This window comes from Dermacentor silvarum, chromosome 6 (genome assembly GCF_013339745.2).
Source record: "Dermacentor silvarum isolate Dsil-2018 chromosome 6, BIME_Dsil_1.4, whole genome shotgun sequence".
NCBI classification, from domain to species: Eukaryota; Metazoa; Arthropoda; class Arachnida; order Ixodida; family Ixodidae; genus Dermacentor; species Dermacentor silvarum.
The window spans coordinates 168154388-168171818 of NC_051159.1; the positions used below are offsets into that span (position 1 = coordinate 168154388).

Sequence of the window (17431 nt, forward strand, 5' to 3'; positions counted from 1 at the left end):
TAAAGACAAGGAAAAAAAAACAGTTGCAGTGGCTTAGCTCGGCTATGCCAGGATATACGTAGCGTTAGCAAAGGTTCAGCTGATTATTCTTAGCTTTCCTGGTTGTCTCCTACGCTCAACCGCTAATTGCCAGGCAACTACTTCGGGATCCGATGAGTCAAGCTTCTCCGTTCTTCTGCGCTGTTGAGCAGCATTTGCGCTCTCCTTCTCCATGGCTATACCACACTGGCAAACGCCAGTCAGAAGCGCAGCGGCTCCAGCGCAGTGTCAGACGGCGACTGCACAGCGAGCGCGCGCCGGCGCCAGTGCGTCTGCCACGGCTACGACGTCACTCCTCTGGAATGCGCAGACCGGCGGCGATTAGTCGCGCGCGGCGGCGGCGAAGTGCGCGAGAGGTGCCGGCTCCGGTGGCTCCGGTGCGCAAGCCGTGTGACATCACTGATCCTTGCGCATGCGCAGCACGGCTCTTGATGTGCCGCGCGAAACGGGCTTGGCTAGGCCAGTGTAGCTAACGCTACAAAAGAAAAGATCGTTGAGTAGAAGTAGACGAAGTGAGATATGGCGGGAAAGAGAATGGCTAGCGTAGTAGTGCTCTGAAAAATTGAAATTTATTTAATAAATTTCCACTGTACCGAGGCTTGCATAAGCTACCAGTTTTTAAGCTCTGGAGATGTGGTAAAAATATTGCTGAATAGCTGAGTTTGACGTTGGGCAGGGAACTGCACTTCAGGTTTTGTCGTAGCGCGCGTCCCTAAAGCGGGCTTTGTAGCATCACGCATCGTAGTGCAGAGAAACGTGATTTACAGGAGCGGCGCGTGCGGCAAGTTATCAAAGATAAAAAGCGACAACATTTAATGGAAAAAACAGGAGAACACTGCTTTCATAAAGATGGATATTAAGGTCTCCCGGTGCATTCTATTGACGAGCCGTCAACCCTTATTTTAACAACGAAAATAAATTATGCGTTGTCGGAGTTCAAAACTGGCAGTGTGCCTATAGTAGTAGTGTTGCGCAGCTGGGAGTATGTTTCCATTTGCGGAATATATTATTATTATTATTATTATTATTATTATTATTATTATTATTATTATTATTATTATTATTATTATTATTATTATTATCTTGGATAAGCTGAAGTAGTTTTATTTAGTGAATGTGCGCAGAAAATAAAAAAGACAGTTTCGCCCGAAAGGCGAAACATTGATTGCGAAAGCAAACTATTCATCATCATCATCATCATCATCATCATCAGCCTATATTTATGTCAACTGCAGGACGAAGGCCTCTCCCTGCGATCTCCAATTACCCCTGTCTTGCACTAGCTTATCCCAACTTGTGCAGAAAAATAGGTGGAGGGATGAAGTTAGGAAATTCGCAAATTATTAGACTGTATAAATTATTAAGGATATTAGTTTTATCGGCCGTATAAACTGCTGTCTGAATTCATTTACTAACTAAATTAGTAGGCACGGGGTGACGTGGCGAGCACAGGCAAACATGTACCACAGCCGCTGAAAAAAAAAAAAAAAAAAAAAAAAAACTGCGGCTTGCCACCTCAGGCGGGTTGCAGTGGGAGCGAATGTCAGAGCGGTAGTTTTATTCACGGCAGCTTGGCTGGGCCGAACAGCGTTAGCTGACGGGGATGGGACGCGTCGGCTTCTACGGGCGACGGCGTTCCAAGCTCGTTCCGGAGGCATGTTCTATGCCGATCCCAGACAACAGTCCCCGACTGGTGGCGCCGCAGCGGATGACGCCGTTTTCGACGCACGCGGCAGGCCGCACCTTTTTTTTTTATTCTAGTGGCCGTTCATGAACACATCTCACTCGATGACACCGGATACTCGCCCTCAGGACGCTTTCGTGCTGCCTATTGCTTCAACGCGAACTAGGCCCGCGAGAACACAGCGCACACGAAGCCATCAGCTATCTTTGGTTGCCTTACTTTGCACCCACCGCAGATTACCTTCAAAATAAGGGGTGCGCGGCCGTGCTCAGCCTCTACTCCGGCCGCTCAGCCGCAGCTGGAGTAGAAGCGAAGCGCTAATTGCTTTCGCAATGAAAAAGGAAGAAACCAGGCACACTTGTGTGACCTTACAGTAAAGTTGCTAGTTCAACTAGCTCATGGAAAATTAAGCCTATACAGACAGCCTATTTTAACAACTCATCACTTTCTTCACGCTATTGTCACCCAATAGTACACGCTCTTTTACTAGATATATGTTCTATTGTCGTTTATTTTTTTCATGATGACTTTATCTGTGTATGCTCATTCACCTTCCTTATGTATTGCCCCGTTACAGGCCTTAACGGATCAAGTGACGACAACGACCACGATAAGATGATGATGATGGTGGCAATTTTCTGTTTTCTAGGAAAGACAAGAATAGGAAGGAATGATGCTCCTGTGCTACAGGACATTGTGGTTCACGGGCCAGCTGTCGAGGCTGAACATTGTTACATCCAGAATGAGTCTGGAAAAGTTACCCTGCATCCCCTTGGAAAAATGATATCCATAGATGGAATGACGATTACCGAACCATCCAGGCTACATCAGGGTACGTTCCGTTTGCCGTGCTCATGCTGCGTTTCCCCTTGGGATGACCATATGTCAAATTTAGAAGAATAATCTCTATTGCAGTAAACTTAACTGGTATGCTTTGAGCTGTTTCTCAGGAGAAAGTTGGTCAGTGCCCTAGGTTAATATCCTTAGGAGAGCATAATTATCTAACCTTCATATCAAATTCGAGCTACAATCATGGCGGTAATACTGCTTAGGCATAACCTTGATGTCTGAAAAGCACTGCACGCGTAGAATCTTGCCTGAACACTTTCTTGTAGTAGCATTTGCTATTTTACAATAATCTGTGAAACCACCTCTGTCATACATTCCCACTGGCACCATACCTAGTGACTCACTGGGCACATGCCACTTAGTAGGCGCCCAAATAGACAAGCAGAACAAGAGGCAATTTGTGTTACTGTGTTAGTGTCACTCAGCGCAATTAAAAAATAGTGAACACCAACTAGTCTGGTTCCTCACCTTACTCAAGAAGTGAAGAAGTCTGCAACAGAAAATTGAAGAAGTCGGCTATGGAGAAGTTGGGAAGCACTTTGCAACAGAAGCAGCTGACTGTAGAGAAAGAAGTTAAGCGAGCAAAATGGGACCAGAGCATGCATTGAGCAAGGTGTGTTGAGCTACGTAAAGTGAAATGAAGACGTTTCAGTGAAAATCAAAGAAAGCTTCAGTTATCACCGGCTCCATGCATAAGTGAGGGATCCGCCAATTTTTTTGAAAAAGGGAAACATATGAAGACGATTTATGTTACCTTCTATTGCTTACTAATTTCAATTTTTACAACAAACACTAACCTAAAGAAATTTGAAGCTCCTTGAGCAAGTGAGAAATATGTTTGTCCTTCCTTGGCGTCTTAATGTACTTTATTGGTAGTTTCATTTATGAACTGTAAGTTTGGACGATTATGGAGTAGAAGCACTTTATATGATGTCTGCATAGTAAATGTGAGTGGTGGTCTGAGTTGAGTTTCTATTCTTTTATTGGGAGAATAAAAAAAAAAAAACTTGTTCAGTATATATACAGGCACACAAGGTAAACCTTATTGTAGCAAACACAGTTAGTGTTGGCGTGGACATTGCGTTCTAAATGTGCGTTGTCCCTTGCAGCGAGGGCAAGTTGATATTCAACACATAATCCAACGTGTGAGCTACAGATACACCATGATGATGGCGATGAAAAATCATTCTACATTGGTAATTTATCAGTGTTCTTATGTTCATGGCTATTTGTCGGTAACATTTTATGCAATATTTTTTGGGCTGAAGTAAACTTTCAGAGTGACTGCACTTGTAATAAACCATCATATTTATTAAACATTTAGAAACAATTAGCTCAGTCTCGGATATTCTGTATTCATAGCCTGATCCCGCTGTACCTTCCTGCTTTGTGGGTTTTACATGTCTGCTAGCGTTTCTTGTATGCTTTGTGAGAGAGCGGCATTCTAAAGTTACAACAGTTGTTCCATGTTTCTGTTCCACGTCTCCGAATGAGGAAGACAACTGTGAGTATTGAGTGCACTCACTTTTGCATACCAAACCTTAATATCCTGCAAGCATTGCTTTTTTTACCTTCTCATTGCACCACTTTTGGTTTTCTTTTATGCTTTTTCCTTCAGTGTGCATTTGAGGAGCCTAATGAATTGTTTATATTGTTCAACTCTTTAGTTTATTACACTCTTTGGTACGTTATGTCCATTCTTCTTATACTTACAAGTGATAAATGTCCTTGTTCATGTGTAGGTGTATTTTTTTATACAGTCAATTGCAATGTTTTGCGGATGCATTGCAGTTATCTGATGCTGGCTTGCAACTTCATCAAGCTGTCTATTGGGCAGTTTTTACAGATTTATCCCGGTGTCATGTACATCGTATATTACCTTCAATGCACATTAGTGTTAAAATATCCTTATTAATATATTGCATCGATTTATTCAATGCATTGACAAATCTTTTGAAGCCATTACTTTTTCTTGTTTTCTTTGCAGTCTGCTAGAATGCTGAGGCTGTGTATTGCTTATGCTGATTTATAGTAGATCTTTACTGGCAATAGTTCTCCTGAATTATGTTTTTAATTAGAGAAATCATTTTCTAATGCTTGCCCATAAATTGAATGCATGCTAATATTTTGTAGTATGGAATGGTAGAGAGACTAATTTGTAACATGCCAATCTTCAGGGGCATGTGTCTGCAGCTGAAGGTACTATTGTGTGCAGCTATGTAGAATAGGATTGGAATATGGTTGGCATTGCATGATGTGTTGCAGAAGCATTACTTTTTACATTCATGGTTGTATAGGTTATGTGTTGCACCATCTTGCAGGCTGCATGATTTGCATCGGAAGGTCAAACTTTTTTCGCTTCAACCATCCTGAGGAAGCCGAGAGTCTCAAGAAAGACCCTCTCCCAAATGCGAGGCTACCACCCATGTCTAATAGCTTTCGTCCAGGTTAGTAATTCCTTAGCAGTTTTAAATATGTGTGGTGGTATTTACATATGCAGATCTGCTCATTTAGCTGAAACCACGACATGTGCACATGTGCATGTAACTCTATTGTAATTCTATTGAATGAGCTGCCTTGTGATAACAATTTAAACACCATACCAGGATGCTGTTGAGTGACGCCCTTGTCACTATGTGACCTGTGTTTTTATTGACAAGGACAAGTTTGAAATAAGAAACAATTGCATGAACAATTCTTCTGAAATGTGTGGTGGCGCATGCATATAAATACTGGATTAACTTTAGGCATAGGATTTAGATTTACTGACCATGCTCACTGCTGTCATTGTTGTTAAGTGTTGCTTTTCGCTCTTGGGCACAAGTTTGCCCAATAAAGTGTTCGATTCTTTATTCACATTTCTGCTAGTGCACCCTTCTGCTAGTGTTTATGCCTCTTCGCTGTCATGTGACAGTTGCCTTGTAACATTGCTGTCTTTGCTGGAACATTGTCAACAGGTACACAAAGAAAATTCGGTGCAATGTTGAGCAGTTTTTGGTGGTCTTAAAATACACATAGTTCAGTATGCTTGCGGCTGGCAAACTCATGCTTTTGAGGGAAGATTCAGTTATTAGTCTCACCAAGCCTGAATGCGAGTTAAATATTTGTCTGAACAGGATCAAGCAGGGATTCAGGAGTTTAAAAAGAAAAATTGGGAAAGTCCTGCAGTATTTGGCACAGTCGGCAACTCTAGGATTTTAACTGTCAAATGTTTCTGAAGTAGCCAGTGGCAATATCCACCAACAAAACACGTGGTTGGTGTTTATCAGCACACATTTCCACATGAATTTGTAAATTGTGGACAAAATCCATATGGTATGTATGAGTAAAAAGAGGAATCTTGGTGCACTCTGCAAGTAACTCCTATGATTATTTCCTTGTGCAGTAACGGAACCTCCTGGCCGTTTTGTGGGCAATCCTGGTGCACCTTCTCCAGCTTCCTTTGACATGGACAACAGTGTCGATTTTGTCGAGAAGGTCTCAAAATTCGAGTTCCTTGCCCACAACCGGTCCCCACCGGTCGCCTCATCTGAGAGTCCTCGCTGGTTTGTTCGGGATGGGATCAGGGTGTCGGCATCGCCTCCTTCACGAGCTTGCGAGCAGGTTGGTTTTTCTGCCATTGTGAGTAAGACTTGAGTGTTTAGTGCTGACTGCTTATCTGGAAGTTGCTGATATGAAAATTTTCTTTTTTGCTGGTGCCATGCCATGATGTGCACATTCAACTTTAGGTCATGTGTTCAGAATGATGCGCTTTTTAGCTATCATTGCCTGCCCTGTAATGACACTTCGAGGGTGATAGGTTATCATGAGTTCATTTACTACTCCGTGGCTGGATAAAGCAGGGCTAACAGGTGTATCACCTTCTGAGCATTGCTGCCAGATTTCACCGAGTGACATATAGTAAAATAATAGAATGACTTAGACCCAAACATAGCATGACGTGCAGCTAACCCAACAAAATTTGTTCCCACAGTATCCACAATCGCTAATTCTTGTAAAGTTGATAGATGTCCATGCATTTCTTCTTATGAGGTCTCATGTCCTTCCATAAAAGTGCACGAAGCATCTTGTGTTTATGGCGTTCTTGATATTTTTGCCGCATTATACTTCAGCTGTAGAAAGAGGCAGCATGCCTTTGCTAGGTTGTTTCCTTGGTGGAATACTGCTTATCTTTCGTATTGCAGTTCTCTTTTTATTTGTGTTGGTTAGCTCACATTTGCCTGTGCAGTCACCTTCCCTGCGGGGCCCTCCGAGCAAGCCAGCTCCTCGCTTCACCCCAACGCCTCCCCTGTCATCATCGCCCAAGTCACCAAAGTCTCCACGGGTGAGCGCATTGTCTGGCCGGGCGAGCCCCCTGGTGGCCGGTGGCCGCTGCACCCCCACGTCGCCACGTTTGGGCCACCGAGTGGCCAGCCATGAGGACATACGTGCCTGCGAGGTGGAGTTGGCTCAACAGCATCGCAGGGTGAGTGCATGACCAACACCAAGGTCTTCAGTGCGCAGCAGTGGCAACTCGGGGCACAACTATGCCCTTTATTGCAGCGAGGTGATGACATCACAGTGTGACTTGGCATGGAAAACACTGGACAAGAGATGAAGGGGACTAATGGATGTGTGCTCCCAACTAAAGTTTATTAACCCCTTAGCCAAAAAATTTGTTGGTGCTTATTTCTTTTTATTGTTGATTGGGAATATTCTTTTTATAAAAAGCAGGTTTTTAAGGCATAAGCAAATAACTGAACTATAGAATAAATAAAAGTAGCTTTCTGAAGTTTATTGTACACCATAGTATGTAGCACCAGCTACCTGCTAGTAACCAACAGAAATTGTGGAAGGAATATAGACAGTGATTTTTCTTATTTCTCACGTTTGGCGCACATGTGCTTTATTTTACTAAGAGAGCTTTGGCAGCATCTGGTACAGCTCAAAACAAGGGATTACACAGAGCGGCTTTCCTATTGGTTTCATCAGCTATCATCAAACCAGCTTATTCTCTAAAAAACTCAGTACATTCGAAAAATTCAGCAGGTGAGCTGACTGTAAACTTCTTGCACGGTACAGCCAAAAAAAAAAAAAAAAAATATGGAGGCTCCGGTGGAACACTCTTCAATTCCGCTAACGTGCGCCCCCAATGTTGTGCTCTGAGCTTTCCTGTTGGTCTTCTTCGCTCGAAGAGCTGATGCTCTCTTGCATTCACCTTAGGAAATGATGTACACCTCGGTGTCTTAAGGTGGAGGTATCACTGTCGCCATCTTGCGTGTAGTTCAGATTCTCCCACCAGGCGACGCCACTCAGTCATGTTTGGAAAAAGCGAAAAAAAAAAAATCTGCTCTTCGCCGCCGCAGCATGCCCCGGGATGGCCCTCTTGCGACGCGGCGACAGGTGATTCGCCGAATTGAGGAAAAGTCCCCCTCCCCCCTTCTTTTCACGAGTTGTCCCTCGCACCATTGTTGTTTTGTTGCTGCGCGTGGTGGCTTTCTCCCCACTGATACTTTCAACAATAGCTCGCTCAAACTTTGTAAAATCGTCAATCCCGATGATGGTGGCTATTAGTGGTTGGCCACTGCCACTTGTGACGTAGCCGTCAGGTGAGCGCGGGCCGCTGCTTCGAAAGCCGTCCCGGCAGATGGCCTGCAGACCAGTGCTCACTGCAGAACCTTGAGTGTCGTTGATCGTCAACAAGTTTTGTTTCTTTCTCTTCCAAGTGTATTTCTTTAGCATACTTCAAAGTACGGACCCGCTAAACGAAGGCTCTAGTCTTGAAATGGTCACTGTTGCTTTGTGCCTATAAAGATAAATAAAGGACAGGGAAGGAAATTGCTACGGACCGCAGTAACTGTCTAGCGTAAGCCCCGTTTACATGAATGCGACAGTGTCGCATCGCATTTCTAGCGCATCGCATTCATGTAAACAGCGGTAATGCAATGCGCCAGGCGAGGGTAGATTTACGGGCGCTAGTCGACTCTCGCGGAGCATGTAAACGCAGGGCGCCTATCAAGACCTTCGATGACAACCGTGAAGCTACTGAGAGGCGACACTACTGAGAGGGGAGAACGGAGGCGAGGGCGCCTAACAATACTTTCGATGACAACCGCGAAGACGCTACCGAGAAGCAAGCGAGAGCCTAGGGGGGCCTCTAAATACCACCGTGCCCCTTGTCACCGACCCGACAGTGGCCACTGCGCTCTCTCCACGGCTCTAGCCACTCTAGTCATTCATGTGGCGCTACGTTCTCTGCGTTTCATGTAAATGGCGTCGCATCGCCTTTCCCAAATGCGCTTGGAAATGCGATGCGCCACTTTCGCATTCATGAAAACGGGACTGTAGTCTGCTGACGCCTGAACAGCGGTCAGCAGTGGAGGAGAGGTGGCGGTAAAATAGTAGGGGTAAACGAAATATTTAGCTTTCACTCGCACATACAGCATAGAAAGTGAGAGCGCGCGAGGGGAGCCGACGATCACGGCTCAATCTGGCGCCCGCAAAAGAGGGAAGCTAAGAGGAAGCCGCCTGCCGTTGCGCGAATTGCCCTGCGGGGTTGGAAAAGGGGGAGGGGGGGGCGGCGTTGCTCTCCGACAGCTACTGCGTATTTCGTGACCTCGCGCATGGGGAACCGACATCCGAACACTAGCTCCGGACCCGTAGTTTGTAGCGATGCCTTATGACTTATTCTATACCAGTCTTATCATCCACCGCTCCCGGCCGGCTGATCCCGTTGCTAACGCGAGCGGACCATCGCGCTGACCACTGACAAAGCGCGATAAGCGCGAAAAGGCATTATTACCGGAAAGGCATCGCTACAAAATACCGGCCCAGCTTTTGCAAGAGGCCCACCGAGACGGCACATAGAAGCGACTGTGTTACAGCGAAGCTGTTACACAGTCGCTTCTATGTGCCGCTTCTATGTAACCGCTTCTATGAGTCGCTTCTATGTAACCTAGCTGTTACAGCGAAGCTGTAACAGCTAGGTTCCGCGTCCGTGTACACCGGAAGTAGGCAACTATTTTGTGGCGTCTCGTTCACTTGGTATATGCCAAAATTGGCAAGGAAAGAGGGAAAGAAGGAAGGTATGAAAGAAATCACGTGTGGCTCATACCCGCGTTGGATAGGGGGGTATGAGCCTCCGAGAGCAGGAGCGGCAGAGATCTCGTCGGCGTCGCGCCAAGGCCTCGGCAGAAGATCGGGCCCGCGATGCGGAGCGTATCGTGGGCGGACTTGGCGCAGCAAATGCACTACTTGACCATCGCGCCGGGCGAAAACAAGATGCTGGTTTTCTTGCTTTTTGACGAACATGCCAAGGACGCTCGATATTGTCAATAATGATAATATATGAATTCAATACAGCAACATTCACTACAGCAGACCCACCATTGTCACAGCTTCGCGGGCTTCCATCTTCACAGTAGTGGAAGGGCTCTGAATTTTTTTGTACTACTTTGTAATTTCTTCCTCACAGGGTGCATTCACAAAGATGCGCAACGTGATGTGCAGAAGCTAAGTATGTAGTTCTGGTGCAGAACTCGATGCATGCTTGTACTTTCAGTGCCGCACAAGATTTCCCGTTGTGTCTATATAAAAGCAGCTATAAATTTGTAAGTTGCAGGTGCACAGTGGAGATAAGTTTTCCGGAAAGGAAATACTAGTAGGGGTGTGCGAATATTCATTACTTTGGTCGAATCAAATGATGTACTGTTCAATTCGGTTTTCGAATCGCATAGTCATTATTCGATTAGACTTTTCTTTGACTGTATTCGATTCGGTGACGAAAGTTATTATTCCAGGACCCCTATCAAATAGACAGCATAGTACAAGTGGCTAGGCTGATTTATTGGGGTAGAAATTACGGCGCGGTCACGGGTTCGGTGGCGCACCCGCTAAATTCCGCGCGAATAGTTTTGGAGATCACGTCATTCGAGTTCCAGAGCCGCAGTACAGTGGAATGGTAAATGAAGCGGTTGCACAGAACGTTTGCTTTAGGAAATTCACACGCGCTCACCGCTGCTAGCGCTCATCGCGCCAGCGTTATGATTACGATGGCCATCGGAAGCACTCGCGCACAGCCTTGCGCGCAGCCCTCAGAAGTTGTGCATGTTTCGCCGACAGCCGTTTTCGTGACACAGGCGTTCAATACCAAGTCCTCACATTAGCCTATGGCATAAGATCACATGATCTACACAAGCAGGGACTGCATAAACAAATTATTTGCGAGAAGTACTTCTTATAATAGTCATCAATCTATATAGTGTAAATTGTGCACGTGTTGTCTGCCTTTTTCGCGCTGTCCATGCTTTCATTTATCTCTCTCTCTCTCTCAACTTTTGTCTGCTGAATTCGGAGACTTTCGAGCGCATGTGAGATTGTATTCTGTTGTGCACACTGTTGTGCATGCAATGGCGGAAAACTGCTCGGTCGGCTGCCATGTCACCACAACAAACAAACTGCAGTCACTACAGTGATTTTCAAGGGTACGATGATCACTCAAAAAAGTAAGTGGGGGTGGGACCACTATGCGAGTGCGATGATTAGGCGGATAAATACGATATATCTTTCAACGAGAAAAGCACCTACTGGAAATCACGTGTTTCAAAACTTCACTGGGCGTCGGAACACATGACATTTGTTTAGTAGCACGCGGCTTGGAATGCAGCAGGTCCCGCACCCATCAGCACTTTTCGCTGCAGTCTGTAAGGCTCGCTCATGGTTTGCTGCTAATCCTATCGTTCCACCGGCGTCGCGTACAATAGTCAAACACAGTACCCTGCCACACACGTCGCACCTCGCCACGTGGGGAAAGCAAGTTTCCCGATATCGTCCTACGAGCCTGCAAAATAGAGGGGGCGAGGGCAATTTGCAATTCTCCTTGGCACAATGGCCTAACCTGCTAGCGATTTGGCATGCACTCATGATCTACCGTGCACGGCGCTTTCTTTCTTTCTTTCTTTATTTTTCTCCCCGCAGCCACAAGTTAGTGAACTCGTGTACGACTACATTGAAGGCGTGGTTGCAGACACGTGTGTTTGAAGGAAGTGGGGGAGGCGCCGTGACTAGACTGAGCCAAACACTCAAACCTGGAGAAAGAATTCCCTCCGCGTTTTGCCCGCTTTGTAATGTTTAGTGGCGCCACATTTGACAAACGTTGGAACTGACGTGAAACAGCTTGATATTTTTTTGCACAGATGGCACCACCACCGAAAATCGCCTGTGAGATTTATTATTTATTTAAAATCTTCTGTTTCAAGCACTGCTTAGTAAAACTCGTGAGTGCTAGTAATTACATGCCACTGTATGGTTATAGTAATGTGCAACAATTGTTGTGAATTAGCGTTTACATGAAAAAGAATGTCAATTTGCACGGACCTGGTAAGCAGATAAATTAGCTAAATTCACTACTCCCCTGTAGATTCCCTAATTAACATAAGCCAATTTTCTCTTCATAGAAATTGAGATAAGGGCTTGCTGCTTGATTATTGAAAATTTCAGAGTTTCAGCTGGAATAGTTTTGTCCCGTCGCCGGTAATGCGTGACCAAGTATAGTCATAAATTGCCAAATGTAAGTAATAATACCTCACAAACTGTTCATTAGAACACAAAACAACTTTGCATATATGATAAGTACACTGTAGCCTAGAAAACCACTAAATATTGTTGTCCTGAATTTAAAAGGAAAAAAGATATTCATTCATAAACTTTTGTAGTTTTGCCCATTTTTATTGGCGCCTATATAAATTTCTAATTGCTTTACACGCAATTTCTCTTCATAGAAACCTTGTATGACATTTCATTTAAAGACACAGCAAATTTCATTTTGTTATGTTGAACAGTTTAGTCGGAATGGCAGTACAGCGGAGACTAGTACAGCAAAAACGCCGTTTTTTGCTCCCACTGTTTTGACTGCCGTTAGGTGACGCTTCAGGCTAGGCAATAATACTAGGTATCATTGGAAAGCGCACAAAGTAAGCTTTCCAACGAAATAAAGTTCACATTTGTCCAATGAGCGCAGGAAGCACAGTGCGTCCGCAAACAATGACTAAAATGCCGAGCGCGTGCCGCCGGAGTGGGACCGCCACCTTAAGCATCAAGGTAGGAAGAGGATGACGAAAAAGAAATTAATCTTTGCTTTTTTGGGGAAAATGGGCCAGTGATGCATGCATCTATAACCTATCGCCTATGCTGGATGCCACTTATAAAATGCTGCTTGCCACACGAAAAATGCGCTCCAGTGAAAGAAGAAAAAAAGAAACCACTGGGCACATACTGACATCTGCCGATTGAAGCAACAATTAAGCTGTGGCTGAGCATTTCTTGGCCGAAACGCTCCAGGAGTGAACAAATACTGCAAGGACGAGCTGTATTCGTCCTAAATGCTTTGGGGATACATCGGCTTGGGCGAGCAAGGCTCGTCTGAAATGGTTAAGGGGTTAAAGAAAACAACCCACATTTGCTTTACTGAAAAAAAAGAAAAAAGGAAAAAATCAATAACCAAATTGCATATGTGCAAAACTGCAGACATACGGCAAGCAAAAATGAAAAACTTCAAACGGAATGAAAACATGCAAATCAAAGCCCTGCCTCCACTCCCCAAGATTTAAGATAATCAGCTTGACTAGTATGTAGCATGACAGACAGAACATGGATACATGTATACAGTTGTATTTTTTATATCAAGTGTTTGACTGGTACAGTTATCTCTGTTACTTCTATTGTGCTGTACTATACAACTGAATTTGGCTATATTAAAGGGCCCCTCACCAACTTTAGGAATTGCAAACAAACAGGTGCAGTTTTTAGATCACGCAGTGACAGTAGTGTCTGCAGACTATTACACTGATGTACGATTCAAACGAAATTCGAACGAAAGCTCGCACTCCCTTCTCATAGGAGCCAGAGATCTCGCCAGCACAGATAATGTCATGTGTGTAACACTTCCATGTCACATGTGTTTCTCCTGTAGTGTACAAACAGCCAACAGCCGTGTCTATAACTCGGGTATTATTGTGAAACGCATAGCATGCAATAGATCCTCCGGAAATTTGTCATGCAGCATGAAAAGAAAGGAAGAAAAAGAAAAATTATGTTGATGTTCACATGTATAAAGTGGTTATTAGATGCTCTGCAACTGTGTTAAGTACAATTATGTTTACTTTCACCCTATAAAGTGCGTAATCTCATGGATTGTTCATGCTTGTCCACTACAAAAGTCACAACTTTAATCTCGTGAAATTTTTATACTTATACACTACACCACTCACAAGCTGTGCCGAAATTCAAACACAAAGTCAGGTGGGGAGGCACAGTGTCAGATGTCTATGCAGCGATGTCATGAGGTCAAAGACAATGTATGAAGCTTGTATAGGGAAGAATGGTGATGACAGGTGTATGCACAAAAAAATACAACACACATCTAGCTACATCTAAGGTTTGTGTATCTCTTGCGTCACAGTGGCAAATACCTGTTCTAGAATGGAGGAATTGGCCAAGAATTGGCGCACTCTCAGTGGCCCATGCCTAATGGCTAAATCAAAGAAAATGAAGAAAGGAAAAGATCTGTCGAATATAATGCATTAATCCATTAGGAGGTTGATGTGCTTCCAATATACATTTGAACCAACATTAGACGCTCAGGTTATATTCATAAGCCTTTTTCACAATTCTCCTGGTAGAACGCTCCCTGGATCTCGTTTGCAGTACTTTCAACACAGCAGTGCATAAATGTTTGCTTTTTCTCGATAGTAGTATTTAGACATTTGTTTGCTTGTCAAAAAAAAAAAAGACTGGAAAAAAGAAAGTGGAAAGGCATGAAATGTAGATGTTAGTGCATGAACGCAAACCTCATACCTCTGCCTGAGAATGATGACCATGTTCTTGTGCTGCTTGGCTTGAAGCATAGAGCTTCTTGCTATATTACCTAGAGGGAAAACTGGCGCTGTGCCGTGTCGCTGTTTTGTATGCATGGGAATTCTGGGATGTGGAGGTTTCGGATCGTTGTCGTTCTTGCAGAGCCAGGACACCTTGAAGGAACGTCTGGCTAGCACCATTCCGTCTGTCACAATGGTTAATTCTCTACTAAAGAAGCATGTAAAGAGTTGTTTTTCTTTAATGTTACACAAAAGCATTTTTTATTCAATCATGAGGACTTGTGATAAGATGTACAATTATGTAAAAAGTCAGGCACAAACAACAAGGTCTGTGCTCGCTTTGCGACAATTTATCGTCTGTTCTTGTTTGTCAGCACTTGCTTATGCACTGGAGGTGAGTAAAGTTTATTGAAACATACAAGATGAAAACATTCTATGGAGACTTTATTTTAAGAAAGATTTATCTGTGCAGCCATGACCATGTTCTAGGCCAAGCCACGTTTGAGACAAAGCCTCGGACACTCATATCCTGGAATTCCCAAAGTGGTACATTGCCCGTTAGGAAACTCGCATAGACGGTGGTGCCAGATTTCGCTCTAGGTAATATTGTGAGAAACTCTATGTCTTGAAGGATGCCCTACACATCTAAATAATTCATTTGGTTACTACATTTGGTTTAGGATGCCTTTGAGATACATTTGTTTATTAATATCAGTTGAGGCATACACTCAATTACAAAAAAATTTGTGACAGCATCTTCCTAATGAAACCCTGGGCATCATGCTTTATTATTGTTAACTTGCTTGGCCTGGTCACGTTACAGGCAGTAGCTGAGCGCTTGCGAGACCAGGAGCAGGAGCGTCAGGAGCGCCAGCGCCTTGAGGAGATCCTCTCACTCTGTGCCGAGTATGAGCGCAAAGTGCAGGCCACAGGACCCAAGGACAAGAAGCTGCAGAGAAGCCCCCCCTCCTCAGACTCCGGTACCGAGGATGTCACCTCGCCACCGGGCTCTGGAAGTGAGTCTTCTTCAGCTCCCGATGACACCAGCAAGACATCCGAGTCCTCCAGTGGGAGTGGCGTCTTGGCCGAAGACGACAAGCCGGGGCTACAGCGCAACGACACAGTCATTCGTCGGCCTGGTGGTAAGCAGCTGCCAGAGCGCCCTAACGTCGTCAAGCCTGTCCCGGTTCTGGCTGCGAGGCCAGTTCCCGCCCCTCGGTCTCAGAGCAGCCTGTCCGAAGCAGTGCCGAAGTCACCGGAGAGCAAAGCACTGCCACCTCCACCGCCTCCTCCTGCAGAAGAAGTGGTGACAGTGGGAGCAGTGGCCATTTCTGGGACAGGTGCGTCCCCTCCGGGGCCAGTGCTGGTCCACCACCAAAACCGCATCAAGACCAATGGCTCTCTGGCTCCCACTGAAGTGGATGGGAAGAGAGTCAACCGCATGCTGGCGGACGGGAATGTCTTGTCGGACGGGATGCTTGCTGTGGCCCCCAAGAAAGTGAATGTCACCTCGTCAGAGGATGAACTGTCAAACATCCTTGGTGGAGGAGGTAAGCTGTCGGAGATGTTGGACTTGGCATAAAATGTGAACCACGGGGCATGAGTGTAATGAAGGGGAGAGACAGCACTGAACAAAGAGCTGTGACGTCTTTATTTGTAGATGTGATTTTTTTTTCTCGCACTCTTAATGCATGCACGAACTGTCCACTCTTATCAGAACAATAATAAACAGTATCAGTGAGCTATTGGTGACAGAAAAGAGTTTCTGTGTTGCCTACTGTATCTGCAAAAAAAAAAAAAAAAAAAACAGGAATATCCTACATAGTAGTTATCATACCTGAGTGAAGACTGAAGAACAAGAATAGGTCTTTATTGACTAATGTAACTTAGGAAACTGAGGAAGATGCATAAAAAGCACTGTGAAAACACAGCTTGATATTCTTGCTGCAGTGTTGCAGCAAGAAAATTGTAAAGCAACATGAAAAACTCCCAATATAGCTTTCTGTTGCTCAATACGTGCTACATAAATGTGTTTTTCCGAGTGTGGAAGGAGCCCACGAATACACGCAGAATTGCCGCGCGACTGGCCGCTCGAGGCGCATTGCGTGTATTTGCGGGCATCTTTCACGCTTGGAAAAACATATTTATGTAGCACGTATTGAGCAACAGAAAGCTGTATCGGGAGTTTTTCGTGTTGTTCTACAATTTTCTCATTGACACTTTGATAATTAGGAAATTATTTCTTGAGTTAGATAATTAATTACAATTACCTAGTTAAATCTCAGTAACGAAAAAATTACTGGCGGCTACTTCGCTGCACTGGAAACAATATGCACTAGGTTTGCTTCGCGTAACGCCGTTCCTCTTTTTTTAAATCGTGCTGCGTGATAGCTGGGACACCCTGTATATATATTTCAGCACACTTTTCATATGATCAGGTGTCATTATTATCTGCCATTTATTGCCACTTTCAAATCCTTGTGTCCTGGTGTACTTCAGGACCGAGGGGTCTGTCCAACCATGCAGGCTCCAGCTTGTCAAGCCCGCGATCTGATGGTACCACCTTGGCTGGTGAGAAGACGCCAGTGCCTGCATTGGCCTATCCACAGTCTCCGCGCACTCGCATTCGCACTGTGGCAACGCTAGAGCGCTCGCCTGAAGTCTTTGAGAACCCTCTTGCCTGGAAAGAGCTGGCTTCAGCTCATGGTGGGAAGGCCCTGACACCTCCTGCCACCATTGTGCCACCCATCTTTGAAGACATACCAGTTCTCAAAGATTTGCCACAGCAACACTCACTCCCAAGGAAGCTGCCTGAGCGTGGAGGTTCCCTCAACATCCGCAAGGCTTCGGAGGAGTCCAGAGTTCCTCTGCGAAGGGTGTGTTTTTTGAGCTAGGCAGCCATAAGGGCTAGTTAGTGATACTCCATGGCAAAGCGTGCTGTTTGGGGTACTGAGGGATGTGGACACACATGCAAATAAGTAATTTTGTACTTATATGCATTATGTAC

The 17431-nt window shown here is 44.9% G+C and overlaps 1 protein-coding gene across 2 annotated transcripts in view; it reads left to right on the forward strand.

Moving 5' to 3' along the window:
* The window catches only part of LOC119456364 (pleckstrin homology-like domain family B member 1), a 489108-nt gene that overhangs the window by 89649 nt on the left and 382028 nt on the right, over positions 1-17431 (forward strand). Inside the window, exons 4-9 of one of the 2 annotated variants that reach the window (XM_037718081.2) lie at positions 2373-2555; positions 4894-5019; positions 5958-6175; positions 6801-7037; positions 15248-15974; positions 16924-17300. In XM_037718081.2, coding sequence (XP_037574009.1) covers positions 2373-2555; positions 4894-5019; positions 5958-6175; positions 6801-7037; positions 15248-15974; positions 16924-17300 — 1868 coding nt within the window. The remainder of the gene's footprint in view (positions 1-2372; positions 2556-4893; positions 5020-5957; positions 6176-6800; positions 7038-15247; positions 15975-16923; positions 17301-17431) is intronic. The other variant, XM_037718082.2, reaches the window with a different exon arrangement.